Source organism: Panicum virgatum, chromosome 5K (genome assembly GCF_016808335.1).
Source record: "Panicum virgatum strain AP13 chromosome 5K, P.virgatum_v5, whole genome shotgun sequence".
Lineage (NCBI taxonomy): Eukaryota > Viridiplantae > Streptophyta > Magnoliopsida > Poales > Poaceae > Panicum > Panicum virgatum.
Window position 1 is genome coordinate 26,727,246 of NC_053140.1, and position 19,640 is coordinate 26,746,885.

At 44.5% G+C, this 19,640-nt stretch overlaps 1 protein-coding gene across 1 annotated transcript; it reads left to right on the forward strand.

Moving 5' to 3' along the window:
• Positions 1–1,900: 1,900 nt before the first annotated feature.
• LOC120707012 (phenylacetaldehyde reductase-like) lies at positions 1,901–8,805 on the forward strand. Its single transcript, XM_039991774.1, has 6 exons — positions 1,901–2,125; positions 3,951–4,120; positions 5,601–5,789; positions 6,754–6,916; positions 7,574–7,763; positions 8,325–8,805. The coding sequence occupies exons 1-6, from the start codon at positions 1,987–1,989 to the stop codon at positions 8,482–8,484; spliced, it is 1,011 nt and encodes a 336-aa protein (XP_039847708.1). The 5' UTR covers positions 1,901–1,986; the 3' UTR covers positions 8,485–8,805.
• The last annotated feature ends 10,835 nt before the right edge of the window (positions 8,806–19,640 follow it).

Here is a 19,640-nt window from a genome sequence, read left to right on the forward strand (position 1 = left end):
CTTTATTTCTGTGTTCTTCGTATACGACTTAGATAAACATCTGCGAGGAAGTTCGCGTTCATAAGCAACGTAGGCGTAGAGTGGTGAGGGGGGTGCCGTATCCCGGAGGCGTAGGCGGCCCCACGACTCGGCCAGCCCCGTACCGTAGTTGCTTATGCCTCGCGTCCGTTTTTTCCAAGGATACGAGAAGCTTAGGGTCGAAACGGAAATATTTCGAAAAACATTGGCGGTCGTTTTCAGTGATTTCTACCGCCAACATTCCTTCGGATTTCAGGCTCTCAGGACCTTAATACATCGAATTTCACTAACATTAACGAGTTCCACGAGTTTTGGTGCACTTGTGATTTCAAGAACACAATGTATAAGTTTGAGCCGAAATAGGAGAAATCCCAAGCCGACCAGCCTACCTCTGCACCATTCTGTCATGTGACTTCTCGGAGATGGTCCTGAGCAAGATATCAAGCCAAGATCAAGTGTTCAACACGATTGCAACTAAACAAGATCGAAAGGCACGAACCAAGTCTATTCGGGTCCACAATCAGTGACAAATCGTTCAACGAGAGCCCGAACCGACTTGAGAAGCATCACAAGACCCTGGAGCAACGTGACACGGCAACAATGGGCCAAAGATGAGCTAGAGCCAAGCCGACCGGCCTTGGTGAGGCCGGCCGGCCTAGGAAGCACGTGGAAAATGCTCAACATTGCACCACCGACTCCAGGAGTGGATCCAAGCCACCCAGAGAAGGTCGGCGCCAGATGGCGCAATCCCTAGGCTAGTTGGCCTAGGGGAGGCCGGCCGGCCCCACCTGGTAGCCTCTGGACCTCCCCCATGGCGTGGAAGTTATGCATAACCGCCTTACCGGCTTACAACCGACGCCACCTGCTGAACCGACCTCGGAGCACTATAAATAGAGCTCACTCTCCCACTTGTAACGCACACCATCCATTAGAGAGAAGAGTTCACTGTTAATCCTTTTTTGTATTAGAATAGGGAGAGAGTGAGGTGAAAAGCTTTGGTGCAAACCAAGCTTAAAGGAGCGGGCTCGAGTTCTCTCGGGTCTGACTCCATCTTTTTGTATCCACCTCGGAGGAATATATCTTTGAGTATGTTTCTCGTCTCAACTTCAGTTTCTCGCTAGCTTTACTTTCTGCATTAGTTACTTGTTTAATTATTTTTTTTTATATGCGGGATCCTGAGTCTGCGTAAGTAGCAAGTTCTACTTATCTGAGGTTACTTTCTATCTAAGTACACGGTAGGAGCAAGTAGCTCGATAGTTGTGGGCGTGGTGCCCAGACTTGGCTAGCTATCTCAGGTTGAGTTCCACCCTACGGTACCGTTGTGGTAGGCGGTAGGTGGTGACAGCCCTGTCCGTCCCTCGTAGTCCACCACGTTCGAGTGTTTTCATAGTAGTAGTGCCGACAGCCGTTGGACTCCCTTCTCACCCCAGTCTGAGTCCTTCCCTGAGGCCGCCGAAGCAGATCGAGTCAGTAGTTAGCTTGTCGCTAGGTAGAATAGTAAGTTATCTGAAGTTAGGCCCTCTACCCTCTTACCTTTTCTTTTTTGATGGGTCCGGTTGAGTAGTTCTAGATTTGATCGAAACTTTACCGTTCCTTGGATTCGATATCCCAAGTATACTCCCTAGTGAAGGCTACATCGGTCTCTGTATGCTTGCGGAGTAATTCGTTTAGGCTAAGTAGTGCCAACAGCGGCCCGACATTTGCAAGAGTGTTTGACTCTATCGGGCCGGACCGGCACGAAACAGGCCCACGGGCTCGTGCCTGGGCCGTCAGCAGAGCCCGTGGGCTAACACGGCACGGCCGGCCCGGCCCGAGAAAGAGTGAGCCAGGGCGGGCCCGGGCCGAGCGGCCCGAATGGCCATCTATAGACGGGATAAACCCACCGACCCCGTCTCCGTTTCCTCCGATTCTTCGCAGCTAACAGCAGCACGGCCTCCCAAGTCCACTCTCCAGTCGAGACTCCACGGCATGAGCTCCGCGGCGGCGGCGATGACGGGGGCGGGGAAGGTGGTGTGCGTGACCGGCGCGTCGGGGTACATCGCGTCCTGGATCGTCAAGCTGCTTCTCGCCCGCGGATACACCGTCCGTGCCACCGTGCGGGACACCGGTTCGCGCCCACGGCCTGTCTTCCCTCCCCTTCCTTCCCCTGATCCCCTCCCTGCCACGTGTTTGGTTGCTGGTTACGTTTGGGGATTGATTAGTTAGGTGCGTGACCAGATGTTGGATGCCAGTAAATTTGGGATTGGGGTCGTAGATTTGGTGCTATTGTGCTTCCACCCTCTGTTCCCCTTTGTCCGAGCATCACGAAATCTGCATTAGACTTGAACACCGATTAAAGATGCTAACTTTCAACTCGCTTAGTTATCTTTTATTGTTCCCATCAGTCGGCTACAAGAATTTGGTGCTTCAGCTCTCTGGGGTTCACTTTCTCAAGAGAATTTCGACTCACCCAAGCTAGTGATGACAGGAAATAATTATGGACTGCTTATGTTCTAGAAACAAGAGGGCATGGTCCCAATTCCATTTGATTACGGTACCAGAAAATGAAACTGCAAAGATGATTCACTGTTTCCATTTTTTTTAAATCAATAGCACTCTGGATCCCCAAACGTCTCACAGCTCCAAAAGGGGAGATAACTCCCTCTTTGGAAAACAGGAACAGTGTACGAAGTAGGAACTCTTTGCATCCTATGGATCCCTTAGGAACTGTTGGTGATCCATTGCCTGAAACTGTTTTGATTAGTTCAGTTCTTATATTTAGCTAACCGGGAGCTCTTAGTTTCTTAGATTGTTTGATGTGTCTAACAGCCTTGTGTATATGTAAACCACACGCATCAGTCGATTCATGTTGTGATATTCCTTCTACACTCCATGGTATCAGTTTAGTTTTCTCAATATGCATATTTTCCATGCTGCGCTCTCCTCTTGCCCACAATAGCCTCCTCCTCCTGATCCTCCCCACCATCTAGATCCTTCCTCTACTTCTCGGAGCTTGATGTTCCTCAGGTCATCACGAACCCCGCTCCGGTTTCTCAAGTTCAGCTGATCAACATCAAGACTCACGTTCCCATAGTCCTGCTTTTGCGTATCTGCTTCCTCGCCATCTTCATCAAGTTTGGCTTGCTTGACCACATCAACAGCTCTGACACTGAAGGCACCTCTGAGTGGCTAGTGCTGTTGAATGTGTTTGGCTATGCCAGCTACTTGTTGAGTTTTGTTGCAAAATTGAGGTGGCTACAATTGTGTACTGTAGTGTCTCTGCAGTTTACAAGGCAAGTAATATATTCCTTCACAATGCACAAATGTTGAGTTGGACATTCACTTTTTCATGGAATGAGGTGCTCTTGGTCGATTCAGAGTTAGTTATTTACCCACAGAGCAATAATTTGCACACATTATGACAAATGGGCTATCCACAAAGGCCTTTGAACAATTCCTGTCCAGTCCATGTGTTTGTGCAAGGGACGATATACAAACTGCAGCGAGCTGTTGATGATCCATTGCCTGTTCTTTATATTTAGCTAACTCATAGCTGTTAGTTTGTTAGTTGATTAGATGTGGCTAACAGCCTTGTACTTGCATAAATGTAAACCACCCACATTAACACAATTCATGTTGTATCAGTCCTGAACCTTCTTCAGGAACAAAGGAATGGCAGGAATGTTAGAGGATTTTGAATATGTTGTCCTATGGTCCAACCTCATTTCCACTCTCTTCCATTTCATGTGTTTTTCCTACTCCCCTTCCAAGTGTCTCTGTTCACAATTTTCCACAACTCTCTGTTTTGCACTCGCATTGCGCTGCTACCTCCTACCATACTATTGTATTTTCCCCTATTTCTGAGCTTTTTTCCCACTGCATTTCATAGGTGACCAAATTATTTGATAATGTTACCTTTGAGATACAGTTATGTTCTTACCTTAACTTTTCAGCTGACCCAAAGAAAACATTGCACCTGAGTGCGTTGGATGGAGCTAAGGATAGGCTGCACTTCTTTAAAGCAAGTCTGCTAGAAGAGGGATCTTTTGATGCTGCAGTTGATGGCTGTGAAACTGTGTTCCATACTGCTTCTCCCTTTTATCACAATGTCAAGGATCCTAAGGTTTGTATTATGACACGTGATGAAAACAACATATGCCCTATGCTTTTAGATTTATCCTGTACTCCCTCCATTTCTTATTATAAGGCGTATAGGATTTAGAAAAGTTTTCAGAAGTATACTTTGACAATCAATTACTCTTATAATATATCATCAATTGCTACAAAATCAATTCATATTAAAAGATATTTGAATTATTAATCTATTGATACAATTTGAATAATACGCCTTATATTTTGTAAGGGCCAGAGTAGTTTCATTTTTTCCCTTGAAGATTAATGGTATCTTGAGACAAAGCGATGTATATTTAGCTTCTGTACTTCGCTTCAACTTATAGCTGTTCTTATAATGCACCTGGGGGCATTCTGTACATAGAATGCACCCAGGCCGCCGGGCGCGTCAGGCTGAACCAACTAGTGCATCCGACCGAAAATGCATGTGTATTTTCTAATTAATTTTTATCACCCGCCAACCATGCAAAGTGACGTAGCACAAAAATCCCACTAGCCTGCATGCATGGATGGATGGAATCTTTTGTTGGTTTGATTCATTCAAACAAATTTTCTTCTAAACCGTAAGTCTGATTAACAAACCGTTTGTTGCATCTTACTCAAAAAAATGTGCTTAACAAAACTAGATCCAATATGGATATATTTTATATCTGTTTTATGAATTGCATCGTCATGTATTACCGATTGCAACTCTTTCTAGTATCAAATTGCAACTAGGTATAACGATGTGTCCTATTTGCATCATGTGACAATAATCAGATACAGTTGGAACATATCTGGTTGCAACCAATGTAGCAATTGGGTTGCAACTAACGTAACAATTGGGTTGCAACTGAGTTGTAACTAGTTGCAACCAGTAGTAATTGAGTTGCAATTAATTATGTGGTAACGGGTTGCAACCAGTACTAACTGGGGTTGCGATTGTGCAGTAACAAGTTGCAACTAGCAGGCTAAACTATGGTGCAATTCTGTTATTTCTGTGATTGCAATTCAGAGTGCATATAGTTGCAATTACATATTATTTTAAAAATATTATTGAAATAAATCGTTCATGGATCTCATATATACAAGAATTTGGAAGTCCTATAATTTCTAATGGCATTGAGGGAATTCACTCCTCTTTTTAATACTATAAAGTTCTTGGGACTTTTTAACTGACAATACCAATACCCGATCCTGCTTATTTATTCCATAGTTTGCAATCGCTACTCTTTTTATTCCCAATAAATCCAAAACCCCAAAAATAAATAAGTCCAAAGGATTCAAACAGAGAAGTTATTAATTTTAAAACAGGATTTACAGTTTTTGAACAGGCCAAATGCTTAACAATAACAGTTGAGGTGCTCAACAATTTATCTAGTGATATAATCTTGCTGGAGGTGGATCTAAATATCGAATTTTAACTTTGCTAAAAATTTGAAATTTTCTAGCTATCTAAGGAGTAATATTTGTTTATTTTATGTGTCATTCAGGCTGAGTTACTTGACCCAGCAGTGAAGGGAACACTCAATGTTCTTGGTTCATGCACGAAAGCTTCTATTAAAAAGGTGGTTGTAACATCATCCGTTGCTGCTGTTGCCTACAATGGAAAGCCAAGAACTCCTGAAGTTATAGTTGATGAGACATGGTTTTCTGATCCACAAATTTGTGAAAAGAATCAAGTATTGTACCACCGTTCTGCCATAAATAATTATTTCTTCACATACCTTTTATGCAGATATATTACTTTTGTACTGTTTTAGTTGTTTGGCACACATGGTGGAGTAGCAACTATCATGTACATGGTTCTGATTCTGGTTCCTCTGCATGTCTCATTGTCTGCCAGTCTGCCACTCTGCCACTCTGCTTGCATTCCAATTCCTCGCTTTATTTACTTTTGTATTGACTTTCTTTTCTCTTTAGAAATATTTCTACCTGAAGATTTTGCTCAATCAAAATAATTGATTTAAATGGTATTTCAATTTTTTTCTTTTTTTGGGTTACCATGCCCATCTCACTTTGTATATCGTGCAATACACCTTCGCGAGGAACTGCATCATTTTGTTTCTTATGATAATGGTTGATGGCTTCATTATGTTTAGTGTTGACGCTTGTTACTTTTCAGCCTATTTTATTTGGGTTGAGGCCTGCAAAATGCATGGGTCATCCTAGTTGCATAAAATTCACTTAGTATCTTGCTGTACGTGCATTCTGATTAGGTTTGGGTTCGAAGTTTGGTCTTATTATGTGATATAGGTGATGAGACTCACAAAATTGTGCAGGAGACTACATAGTTTCTAGCAAATGTCGAAGTGGACCTCTTTACTGATCCACTTAATTGATGCTGCTCTTGTCATTAGCATTAAATATATTCTGGTGAATGTTGAAGTGGACTTCTTTACTGATCCACTTAATTAATGCCACTGTTGTCATTAGTAAATTGCAGTCCAAATCCTGACTTCAGTAATAGTTAACATTGCTGCCTTAGGGTGAGTTCTTCCAACATTTGTTAATCTGATTTTGCATGTGAACATTGCACTTTGCAGAAGGGTTTGATTGCTTCGTTCGTTGCTCCATATCAATGATCTCAGGCTGTTTTACCATTTGTTATCATTTCTTCTTGTCTAATTGTTCATTCTTTGGCAGCAATGGTATGTTCTGTCCAAGACGCTTGCAGAGGAGGCTGCTTGGAAGTTCTCTAGGGATAACGGATTGGAAATTGTTACGATAAACCCAGCAATGGTTATTGGACCCCTGTTGCAGCCTACACTAAATACTAGTGCTGAAGCAATCCTAAAGCTAATCAATGGTATGTTGCTTGACCAACTAATTTTTAAACTCTTGCAGCCACATTATTTCTTGATTTGTTATGTGTTATAAAATATATGTAACAACAGTAGCTACACTTGCATCCATTATAAATTTGTATTCGAGCTCAGGAATTTATTTCCTGTTTCTGCAAGTACTGGGATGCATGGAAAAACTTACTGTTAAGTCTACCATAATATCATGTGTTCTATAGCTACAGGTCAAATACACATATAACCTCTTTATCCTCCAAAGCTACATGAATGTGTGGATATCATCAGTCTTTAAGTTTGTACCCCCAGATCAACAGTTTGGACTGTGCTACCCCTTATATCAACGGCTCTATAAGCTTCTAGTGCCGTGGCATTCATCATACGTGCTTACTGACTACTGTTTCACATATGACACTACTGTTCTGACATTATTTTGTTGTCAAGTAGTTTCTGGGCAGCTGTTTGCTGTCTTTATTCCACATGAGTGTTAAAAACATATATGCATCTACCTGTGAGGGTGATTGGGTGATTTATGAAAAATCTGAAGAGAGTATATGGCTGAAAACGAAAAACAGAGTATTCTCTAAGTATCAACTACACTGTGTTTCTTCTCTGTCAGCGTCAAAATGGAGAGATTAATGCAAATACTTCCCATCTTATTACAGGGTCATCGTCTACATATCCCAATTTCAGCTTTGGATGGGTGAATGTTAAAGATGTTGCACTGGCACATATCCTTGCATATGAAGTTCCCTCAGCACATGGAAGATATTGCATGGTGGAAAGAGTTGCTCACTACTCAGAAGTTGTCAACATCATACGCAAGATGTATCCTACAATTCCTCTTGCAGACAAGTAAGTTAATATTCATTGAAACATTATCAAATGTGATGCCTCCTGGACTCACAATTATCTAATACAATACTTTTTACACATACACCTTGTTTGGAGGTGGTTGGTCACAAAAATAGTGGTACCAGCCAGCCAGGGTTCAAATCGAGGTTGCACAAAACAAAAATCCCCTTGTTGTGCCTCCCTAAAAAAATGTGGTAGGGTTCAGCCTGTGCTAACAATGCGGTCCTACCATGGAGGTACTGGCAGCGGGCGCCAGCCAATGACTGTCAGCACTGTCAGGGTTCCATATCCCTTAATAAGCATTTAAGCATTACTCCCTCCATTCCAAATTGTAAGTCTTTTTTGGCAAATCTAGATACATAATTTTTGTTATGCATCTAGACAGTGTTTATCTATGCATCTAGACAGTGTTTATCTAGATGCATAGCAAAAATTATATATCTAGATTTGCTAAGACGACCTACAATTTTGAACGGAGGGAGTAGGTAGGATCAACAAACTGCTGCTTGCACTATTAGTCTGCAGAATAAAGTAAGAAACTAAGTGTGCACTCCTCTGCAGGTGTGCAGATGACAAACCATTTGTCCCAACATACCAGGTATCAAAGGAGAAAATAAGAAGCTTAGGCATCGAGTTGATTCCACTGGAGATGTGCATCAGGGAGACCATCGAGAGCTTAAAAGAGAAGGGATTTGTTAGTTTTGACTATAGCAATCTGTGAAAGAAAGCAAAAGCTTGATATTACAAGATCAATGGTCTGTACCAGACTTTGCAGTTCACATGATTGTATGGTACGCCAAGTAGTATCGTGGCCTGTAACTATAAGGTGACCTGAAATAAACGAGGCATTCTGTAGTTTTGGACTCGTTATATTTTCCGTATCCAGTTTGCTCCATGTTGGAAGTCAATTTAGATACAACGCAAAGTGACAAAACTCTCTAGACAACTGGAACAATGGGTAGATAATATTTGGACGTTAAGATTGTGATATTAAGCCAGCAGATTCATGGTTTGAAGGAGACCAATCAAATTTGTGACCTCCTTTCTCAACTGGTAACTTTGGGCAATCTGCACCATGTCAATCGTTCACTTTATTGAACCATGTTTTACAATGTCTTGTTCTGGTTGTGGCTATCCAGTTCACATGATTTTAAAATATTATTTTTTAGATACATATAAATATTAATTTAATTATAACTGATTGGAGCTTGGGTTGGTCCACGTACAATTGGGCCCCAAATGGCCTGCACCGAACCTTCTTTGGCAAGAAAGGTCCCAACCAAACTTATGCCAAAAATATCCTGCATGAAACCACTTTTCTTTTTTTGGGTTAAAAAGGGCTCAACAAAATTTGGTCCAACCTGAATCCGGTGATCGTATGGTGAGTCTGTTAAGATTAACTAGGAATAATTATTAGTGATCAATTAGTGTTAATCACATTATTAACAACTGCTAATGACAGTTGTACAGTAGGCATAGATAGACACCTTTTGGGAGTTAACGACACCCTTTGCCCCTTTGGGCATTCGGCCCTTTCGGTCATCATGCAACTGCCTAATAGACTTGTACATATTCATACATATGTTCATCGAATACAGATCATGTCACTTTCATTAAACACGTTATCACCCACGCGCGCTCCGCATACCACTGTAAGCGGATAAGAAAAGAGAGTAGAAGGAACCACCACTGCAAGGAGCCTCGCCGGAGACCTCGCTGGAGTTTCTACATGGTAAAGACATGATGGCGATTCCCAACATTCCTTCCATGAATGCCATGGTCGACTCCATCACCGATGCAGTGGAGTCCGCCATCCACTGGGACATCTAGGCCGGTGGCCTTTGTCGGCTCATGCTCCAGGATGCCGTCTGTTGTGTCCTTCGAGACATCACCGCCCATCGCATTCCTTCTCGCCATTCCAACGGCATCAGCACTAAAGGAAGCGGTGGCCAGCGCCCGTCGACGCCGCACCTAGAGCCCCATTGGTTGCCTCGCCCGTCATCCTCGCTGCCATCGTCGATGCCGACACCTAAGATGATGACGCCCCATCCACCACTGCTGTTGACCACGCCTGCAAGGCCTTAGAACGGAGGCGGCGGTTTCCCTGGCGCAACGCCATGGTGCCTCTTCCATCTCCAACACCGACGTTGCTGCGTGGCCACCGGGATTCGGATACGACATCGACGTCGTCCTCTGCAGGAGGATGTTCGTACCCGACACGATGGCCAACCGCCTGCGCTGACACATCCTTCCGCCCGAATACGTGCTTGGCGCCGAGTTTGCCTCTTCCTCCAATGAGGGGGAGGCGGCTCCTCTCCACTGAGTGGTGTCGAGATGGCCAGTGGGGGCGGATCCGCCGTTTCCCGACTGGTAGCGACGGTCCTTTGGAATGAAGCTCGCCGAGGACCACCGGGGCCGACCTCCATGACCGGGCTTAGGTCTGCCATGAGAGTAGAGGGGAGGAAAGAAGGGGATGGCAATGGCTGGGCGGCTGTTGACGCTCGATAACAACAATTTTTTAGCGTCGTTTGGAGCTAGAAATCATGAGAATTAAAATTTCATGTCTGCATATTTTATCCAAAAAGGGTCAATTCCGCGTTTCCCTTTTGATATATTGCTATATCGAAATTTGGGCAGAAATACATGTTTTTATGTAAAACAGGCTCAACGTTCCAAATTACAAACCCCAGCCGGTCAGAGGATGCTGTGGCCACTGTCAGCAGCTCTCACATGCTGAATCCAAAGTCATCAGCTCCTGCATGGACACACAACGGACGAACATCGGCATTAGTGGTAGGAGTTATGACTAACAATATCCACAAAGTGTTGGTGAATATTTGTATGTTGGTTATGTATGCTTGGCAGCCTTACATGAGAAGGAAACACAACCATGCGCATGAACACGTCATCAACCCGAGGCAACACCTTCTCGGCCAATTAGAGCGCGACACACAAAAACAAATGGATTATTAGAGGACCCATCAGAGCACAAAACTGACATAGGAAGAGGCCCTCTCACCTGCCAATGACATGGAGCCCACGTGTCAGACACATGGCCAAAGCAGAGGTCGGTTGGAGCCAAACCTGGCTCGGCCGACTGGGTTTAGGCTCCACCGCCTCTCAATTTCCACGTGGAGGCTGCTCATTGGAGGTGGATGTTGGTTTGGGCAGGCTCGGCCTGATTGCACGGCAGAAACACCCCTGGTTCCCTCCTATAAATATGAGAGGAGGGGCTCCAAAATGAAACACAACACATTCACTCTCCTCTTGAGTTCTCACTTCTTCACTTGAGATTTAGGGTCATTCTTGAGGTGTAGTGCTACCTAGGTAGAAAGGGAGTGAGGAGAAGTCAGGAAGGTGCCAGGGTTGTCGCCCCCTGGTGTCCTTCTCCGGCTTGTACCTCGACGGATGCTTACCAATCATAGTAAGTGTTCATGATCTTCTTTGTGATTTAGTTTCTTAGTTAAGTAGTGCTAGTCCCCTAGTTGTTTATGGGACCATCGTTCACTAGTTTAGTGGATGCCTCTAGAGTATGATTCTAATAGAGATGGATGTTCTGTGGCAAAACCGCCTGAATTAATCCAGCTCAAGTGCGCTAAACATCACCATAAAGGTAATCCCGGCTAACACACACTTCAAATGGAGTAATCCAACATCCCTGTCGGGTAATATCCAGATGAAACCACTTGTAGTAAGATTGAACAAAGCAACACATAACTCACACGAAGGCGAGTCCAGATATTACAACATTCCACAAATTCTTACATCACAGAGTCTTAAACTGAATTATTACAAACCAAGTTTGAAATACAAAAAGGTACATGAAGTTCAAAATGAAAGTAGTTCATCAGATTTTAACTGCAGCAGAAAAAATGAGTTCTAATCGACGATACAAGATGCCACGGTGAAGCCCGTACATGGCATCACTCCACATTATCACCATTGGCCGGGGACGCATCCCATTGCACCGACCGACCAGGAGGAAGAGTGCAGGGCCAAGTCAAACTAGCAACTGTGTCATCAAAAGTCTCACCTAAAAACAAAATAGAGCCACAAGCAAAGCTGAGTATACTAATACTCAGCAAGGCTTACCCGACTGTTGGTATACATAGCACACTATCTAGACATGCAAGGCTTTTGGCTTGAGGGGTTTGTTTTTCCGATAAGCAACTAAGAGTAGGTCCTTAATTTCATATTTGAGCCTCCAGATTCAAGTTCAATTAACCATTCTATGTGAGCAACTATCCAATAGCATACATGGTGAAAACAATTATCTTTCATCATCCAATAATATTGATCATCATCATGAGATATTTGTCATAAAAGGTCATATGTGTTGTAGTGCACTTCTTACTCTATGTGGTAAAAGAGTCAAGCAGTCTCAATAACCGCGAGAAATGGATGATTTGAATCGAATTTGTTAACCTTGCAAAGTAGACCTAAACACACGTCACGTGATTACTCCTAGAGTCACACGTGCAACATTTCCTCTTTCTTTCCGGCTCGTGGATCAGGGCCAACCCCTTGTTGACGGTCTATTTTGACCCATTTTGACCATCAACTATCGCGCAAAAATTTGAGCATCGAAAGGAATAATGTTAGCATAGGATGATTTATTAACAAATTCGGTTTGAAAATGTCTGCAAGTGAGTTTGGGCCAGAATTGCATGAAACTAGTAGTTATTATCCAAGGCATAAATGCCCAGCCAAGCACAAGCAGGACAAAGGCCAAAAGGGCCCACTTGGCAGCTGCACATGTGAAGGAGAGGCAGCCCATGATCAATGACACGTCAGCGATCGAAAGCGATCTCCTCTCGACCAATCAGACGCAAGCGCGAGGATCCATGGGCCCACCAGAGCGGTGAAACTAACTTATCAGAAGCTATCCCACGTGCAAAAGTGATAAGGGCCCACATGGAAGTCTCCTGGTCAAATGGGAGACTGGTTGGTGCCGACCCATGGTCGACCGACCAACCCGGTCGGCCGACTGGTCCAGGCGGCCACCGCCTTACCCCTTCCACGTGGGGGCCCTCCATTGGTCCTAGATGTCGGTTCAGCCAGGCTTTAGCTCAGTCAATGGTGTCAAAACCAGTGGCTCCCTCCTATAAATATGAGATGAGGGGGTAAGAAATGAGACACACTTCACACTTCACATCCCACATCCACTCTTCTCTTGGGTTTACACTAGAGTTGTAGAGTCACCTTGCAAGGGTTAGTGGTAGAGGTGCTCAGGAGGGGCATTGATAACGGCTTTCTTCTCCAAACTATACCCCTATGAGAGTGAGGGAGAGTCACGGAAGTGCCGGGTCTATCGGCACTCTTCTTCGCTTGTACCTCGACTGATGCTTATCAATCATAGTAAATATTCGTGACTTCCTTATGCTTTTAGAATTCAAGTGTAGCTCAAGTACTAGTTTCTATCATTTACTGGATCGAGTGTTTACTAGTGAATAATGGATGACTCTAGAGTTGGACTCCTGATAGAGACGGATAATTCTGATCGCCTCTAGAGTTAGTATGAGATAGAGTAGACGTGGTGTCTAGGCTAGCTTTTACCACTTGGTTGTTTTGTATGCCCATAGTTTGTAGAGGTAGCCGGCAGGTGGTGACAGCCCTGTTAGATGCCTAGTAACCCTCCGTGTTCGGTTACGAAACAGTGCACAGTTGCTGGAGCAACTGACTTTTCAAGTAAGGAGAAACCAGTAGCCCGAAGTAAATGACGATTCTAGATCTTGTCTTATGTTGAGTTCTGAGCCTTAGGAATCCTCTCAACCCCTTATCTCTCCAGTAGTGTGGTGTCCTTGGACCAATTAGAACCTTGGTATTCTCACGTTCCCTTGTAGATACAATACCCTGGAATGCTCTTGGTTGAAAGTCTACGACGATATCCATGCGCTTGTGGAGTTTATTCGTGATGCTACGAAACGTCAACAAGCTTTATGGTGTGGTTGCCGGGGAAGGGCACCTATATTATCTTAGGACCTAGTTCGTCCTCGTATTTTTTCCTTGATTCTATACCTTTACCCACGCTGCCCATGGAGCAACTATCGTTTCCATAGCTCTCTACTCTAAAGGGAGAGTTCTTTGAGCCATCATCATCTTCCTCATCTAGCTATGAACTGGACCCTAGCTTTATAGCCATGGTTTGGAAACAACTCTTCTCTGGAGCAATCAATGAAGATCCCCTTGAGCATTTGCAAGAATTCGAGGAACTGTGTTCGAGCCTGGTAATCTCAGGCATGAGAAAGGAAACCTTGTGGTGGAAATTGTTTCCTTTCTCTCTCATTAGGACGGTGGAACAATGGTACACCCTCACAATAGGGAGTATGAACGGTGATTGGGAAGAGCTTTGAGCTGACTTTTGTCACTCGTTCTCTCTCACTAAACGCATAAACTACCTACCGATTGACATCCTCGACTTCGAGCAATTAGAGGAGTCCATAGGTGCAGCTTGGGCTAGATTCTTACGCCTTCTGTCATCTAGCCCAGACTTATCTATACCCGACGATGTATCATTGGACATCTTTTGTTTGGGTTTAGATATGAAGTCTGCCCTAGACCTCGACATCACCATCAGAGGTTTGTTTGCACACACAACTCTAGTGGAAGGGAGAGAAATCTTGGTTAGTTTTTTAGAAAACTCTTCCTTTCCTACCGACTAAAGAGAACCATGCCAGGAGGAATCCACATCTAGCCATGAGTAAAATGAACTGGGTTTCCAAAAGGAGAACCCGACTCTCTGTATCGTCATGATAGTCTCTGGATCAGTAGCTATCACATACATAACTCATTTCAATTATATATCAAAGAAATATCTCGCATTAAATCAGTACACAGGTATAATTATTACATAATCCGATGGATTGTAGTACGAATATCAGAGTACAAGCCCCTTGGGCTAAAGAAAAACAAACAAAAAGAGGAAACAATATCTATTCATCTGGGCAGACTCCATCTCCTAGGATCTTCTCCACACGAAGCTCGAAGTGTAGCTCAGGCCGTCCTAAACTTCATCCTTCGTCGTCTTGGTCGATCCTCCGCTCGGATCCTGCATCTATCAGGCTATCCCCAAGGATGGGATAGGTTCACGTCACCATCCGTAAGCAAGCTTTGTGTGGATGCAACAGTATAAAAGTATAGACAACGGATAAGGCAGGGGTTTCCTATGCCACCAGCAAGCAATACATATGTCAACCATAACTCGACGCAGGCCATTCCGGCATCCCGGAGTCCCGGTCATATCTATCTTCCAGGAATAACCCATCCCTGGTTTGGTGCGGGAACTCCCTCTCCCCGCACCTCAGCTGCTATTCGAGCAGGAAAAGTAGACTAGAGGGAGGTAGAAAAGATATGTGGCACTACTCTAGAATGTGAAGCCAGATTCAGAGTTGTACATGACCGAGTATGCGGCTGTATGTATAGTTTTCACCATGCAGGGGTTGTACAACTGTACCCACTCGCTCCGACACCAGCCGGGAATGACTTGACTAACTCCAAGGCACCGGTCTAACGAAACTATCGGCTATGACACCAATCTGCTCCCAGTCTAGGGTGTATCCTCCCACGAGAGGTCGCCCGGGGCTACGAAGCAATCTAGAATGGGATTCAAACGAATTCTGCTGATCGAGGGCTATAGGTCAGCCCTCTCCTAACACTGATACTCTATCCACTCCCGCGCATAGCTAGCTGTGACACCCCAGGTGTCATATTAGTCAAAGTAAGACAATTAGCATAAACGTCATACATAAACATCCAAAAAAACTTAAATAAATATCTCCTATTTTGCTCTTGCTAATATATGTGTACATGTATATGTGTATGTGCATGTGAATATGTACTTTGACACACAATCTTGTAACTTTCAAACTAAGTCAAATTAGCCCTTGAAAATTTATAGGCATTTTCACCATGACAAGAGTAATAGAAGTCTAGTTGGACACTAGGGGTAATAGTGACAAAAGTCACATGAAATGACAAGTCCTTTATTTGGAAGTTTTTGAAATAACTAAATAACTTTTAAATCATTGCTCAAATGAAAGAGTGCCTGACACAAAAGTAGTAGATCTCAAAAAACTGAGCAAACTTGGTATTCAAAAGTTTTTCATTTGAGCTTGGGAGCAGGTAGAAAAATTGAGTTTACAAAGAACACTGCAATTTTGATTTAATTATGAAATCGCCCCTGACTTCATCCCTCACCTCCCCTCCTCCCTACGCACCCCTAGTTTTTCCCCAAACCGGCCTCCCCCGACGTCACTCGGCCTCGCCACACTAGTAGGGAATCTCACAAAGATGACGATTCATTTTTGTCATAGTAGGCCATCAAAACGTCACTGAAGATGTTTTGTGACGAATTAGTGACGAAAACTCATTCGTCATGCATATGCCGTCACATTTATCCCACCGTGACGAAATCGACAAATTCGTCATAGAAGTGAACTTTTCAATGACGAAACGGCCTTTGTCATGGAACAGACGATCTTCAGTGACAAAAGTATATACGTCACAGGACATCGCCAAATTTGTCATTAAAGGAAATGCCACATGGCGTGGACCATGCTGGCGGCTGACGTGGCTTGGGGTGACACGCTGGCAGATGACGTGGCAGGTGACATGGCGTGTGCCAGGTGGCAGGTGACGTGGCGTCGGCCACTCTGGCAGATGTCGTGGCTTTTGCCACGTAGTGGATGACATGGCATCTGCCACGCTGGCCGATGATGTGGCGTCTGCCACATGTCCTTCACTGGCCCTACCATGTGGATCATTTCAAATCACGCCACGTGTCTGCCACTGAAATGTTTTTTCGTCACAAAACATGTCCATTTTCATCATGGAAAACATCCTTATCATCACAAAAGGCACCAAAAAATGTCACTGTATTTGGTCTTCTTTCATCACAGAAGTACAATAGCTCAGATCACACACAACTCAGATCACACACAGCTCAGATCACACAGTAGTTCATAGAACTTACATCTTAGTTCACCACACATAAATTCAACAAGTTCACCACATTATCTCTGAACTGGCATAAGTTCAACACAGACCAACATAAGTTCAACACAGACCACTGGACTGACATAAGTTCACCACATGATCACTGGACTGACATAAGTTCAACACACCATGGACTGACACAAGTTCAACACAGAACTTGACTAACATTAGATTGGGACAAGGGAACAGCTCATAAGTCTAGGATGAGTTACCATTGAAGCTCAAGAAACGGCGGAGGATGATATTGTTCTCTTGTGCTGTCTTTTCGGTTTGCTCCAAACGCCTTTAGATCTCTTCTGCTGTCTTTGTGGTTTCATCCAACTGCCTTTGGGCCTTGGCAAGATCTTCCTCGGTAACCTCACTCTTCTTCTTCAAGGTTGCAAGTTGTTCCTCGAGGGCAGCTTTGGCTCGTCGTTCAGCTTCAAGTTGTTCCCGAAGATCCCTTTCAGTTGATGAAGCTGATTTTGAGGAGCACCCAGACTGTAGACCAGCATTCTTCAGAAATGTGTTTGACATGGAGCTGTCCTCGGTGAGCACCTTGGCAACAACTTGTGCACTAGACATTTGCTCTTCACTATCAGGTACAGCTGCTGCCTTCAAAGACTCCATTTCGGACTGAAAAAAATTCAAATGACAGAATATTAGGTGGGTAGAAGCCAACATGAATAAATACTATGCATGTATGTACTTAGCTTCAATGCAAACCAGCAGAATATAAGTCAATGCAAGCCATATAGTACATTAGTGCAATAGTTTTTGATAAAAGCTGCACATATTTTCTCAACACATTATCTCAAATCAAGTTTATGATAAAAACTGCATCTAATGCACATATTTTACATGCCAGCCAAAACCATAATTGATACTTTCCTAACTGTCAACAGTATTTGATACATAAGGTCATGAACAATAAATAAATCACAGATTAGAATCGAACTTACAACAGCGCGTTGTGCCTCATCTGTCAGTCCCGTTTTGGAGCTTGTATGGCAGGACTTGAAGGCATCCACTGCATCAAGCTCTTCATCTTCTGTGCTGGGCTCAACCTCCTTTCTCTTCTGCCTCTGGTACAAATATATGGAACATTAGAATAGTTATTTCATATAGTACATTGAAGGGAAAAGTGGGTGCTGACTATAAAAGGAGATTGACTTACATAGGCATGCAAGTGGGGAACATAGGCGCGAGAACCTGTTGTCTGATGGAACTTCACTTTCTGCCGATTTTGTTCCCAAGTACAGCTTGAAAAAAATTGAGAAGTTGGAACATACCTTATTCTTAGGGTCAGACCAGTGGGCAACTAGTGCAATCCATTCTTCATCATAAATTGGCTTCGTCAGTCATTGGCCTTCATCATAAATTGTCCTATGTTGCTAGTTGGAACCAGTTGTTACGGTCCAAAAAAAGGCAATAGATATGGCCAACTAATCCCAAAATAAGTTGTGGAAGGTAACTTCTTAACACCAAAAATTTCAATGATTAAAATGTTGACCTGTGGTGATAACTACTAACCCATGAGCACAGATGAACTATAGATAAAACAAGGTTCATGTGCACAGCAGAAATAAATAAAAAAATGGTCATACCATTCCATTCTAGAATGCATTGAAGGTGGAACTCATGTTTGCATCCAGTCAACTAGATAGAAAAAGAACAAAATGGTTAAGAAGAATATCCACAAAATAGAAGGGTCACTCTCACAGAAAGCTTGAAGGCAAATGTTACATGCATCCTGAATGCCACCCTCCACAAAGATAGCACATACCTAATGCTCTGCCATGAAACCATAGCACTTTAGCTTAGCCTGCAATCACAACAAAACCATAGCTCCTAACTGAATTCTTTCAGACTTGCAATAAAAAACAACTTTGCACACGAGCAATTTCTGCAAATGCTCTGCAACCTAATGCTCTATCACGTTCTTATGTGCATACATACCAAAATTAGTATCATGAATCAGGGGGGCGGTTGATGAGTTAATTAGTGAGTTAACCTAATTGGAGATTCCTCCATGGCTCGTGTTGTCTCTGCAGTAGCACAATGGTCAGCTCGGCAATGACGGCGCAGCGACAGCAGCAGTTGAGCACAAATTAGAATAGAAAGCCGAGAGGGATCGAAGGGGATTAGAGAGAGGAAGTAACCTAGGAGAAACTCGTGGAGATGTACGTCCAAGCAGGCAAGGGCACGCCACCCTTCCCCTTGGGCGAAGCAGACGGCGCGCCGCTGCTGCCGCCGTTGCCGTACTGCCCGAGGACGGACGGCCGCACGGCGACCCAGGAGATGCTCCAGAGGAAGCCGCCGCCGAGGTAGGGAGCGGCCCAGACGGCGGGTCACCCGTGGAGGCGGACTTGGGGAACGGCCCCAGCGGCGGGTCCTCCCCGCGGGTGCGTCTTCTTCCCATGGTGGCGATGCGGAAGCAAAACCGGCGAGGTGGGCATCCATGGCGAAGCAGATCCGGCGAGGGGCGTCGATGTGGAAGCAGGTCCAGCTGGCGGCGTCAGTGTGGTGGCGTCGGTGATGAGGCAGTGGTGTCGGTAAGGTTGCGTCGGTGAGGTTTCGGCGACGAGGAGTCCTTGTCGGTGAGGTGTCCGTGATGAGGCGTCGGCGGGGGCGACGATGAGGTGCCGGCGCAGGATGGTAGCGGTGAGGCGGCGGAGGCAAGGGCGGGCGGGGGCGGCTAGAGTTTTGCAGATGAGGGCGGGGGTGGGGGCGGGGGCGGGTCCTCCAGATATGAGGTAGGGGCGGCGGGGGAAGGTAATACGAAATCCCATTACTACCCCGGGCGGGATGGTGATCCGAAATCATGGTAGTTGAAATAGGGGCGGGATGGTCATTTCACTTTAAATTTTTGTCGAAGCGGGCCGGCTGGGCGCGGGGTTGGGC

Coding starts and splice junctions, on each gene's coding strand:
- LOC120707012 (XM_039991774.1), top strand. CDS start 1,987: ATGAGCTCCGCGGCGGCGGCGATGACGGGGGCGGGGAAGGTGGTGTGC. Junction 2,126..3,950: donor TGCCACCGTGCGGGACACCG/GTTCGCGCCCAC, acceptor TTAACTTTTCAG/CTGACCCAAAGAAAACATTG. Junction 7,764..8,324: donor ACAATTCCTCTTGCAGACAA/GTAAGTTAATAT, acceptor ACTCCTCTGCAG/GTGTGCAGATGACAAACCAT.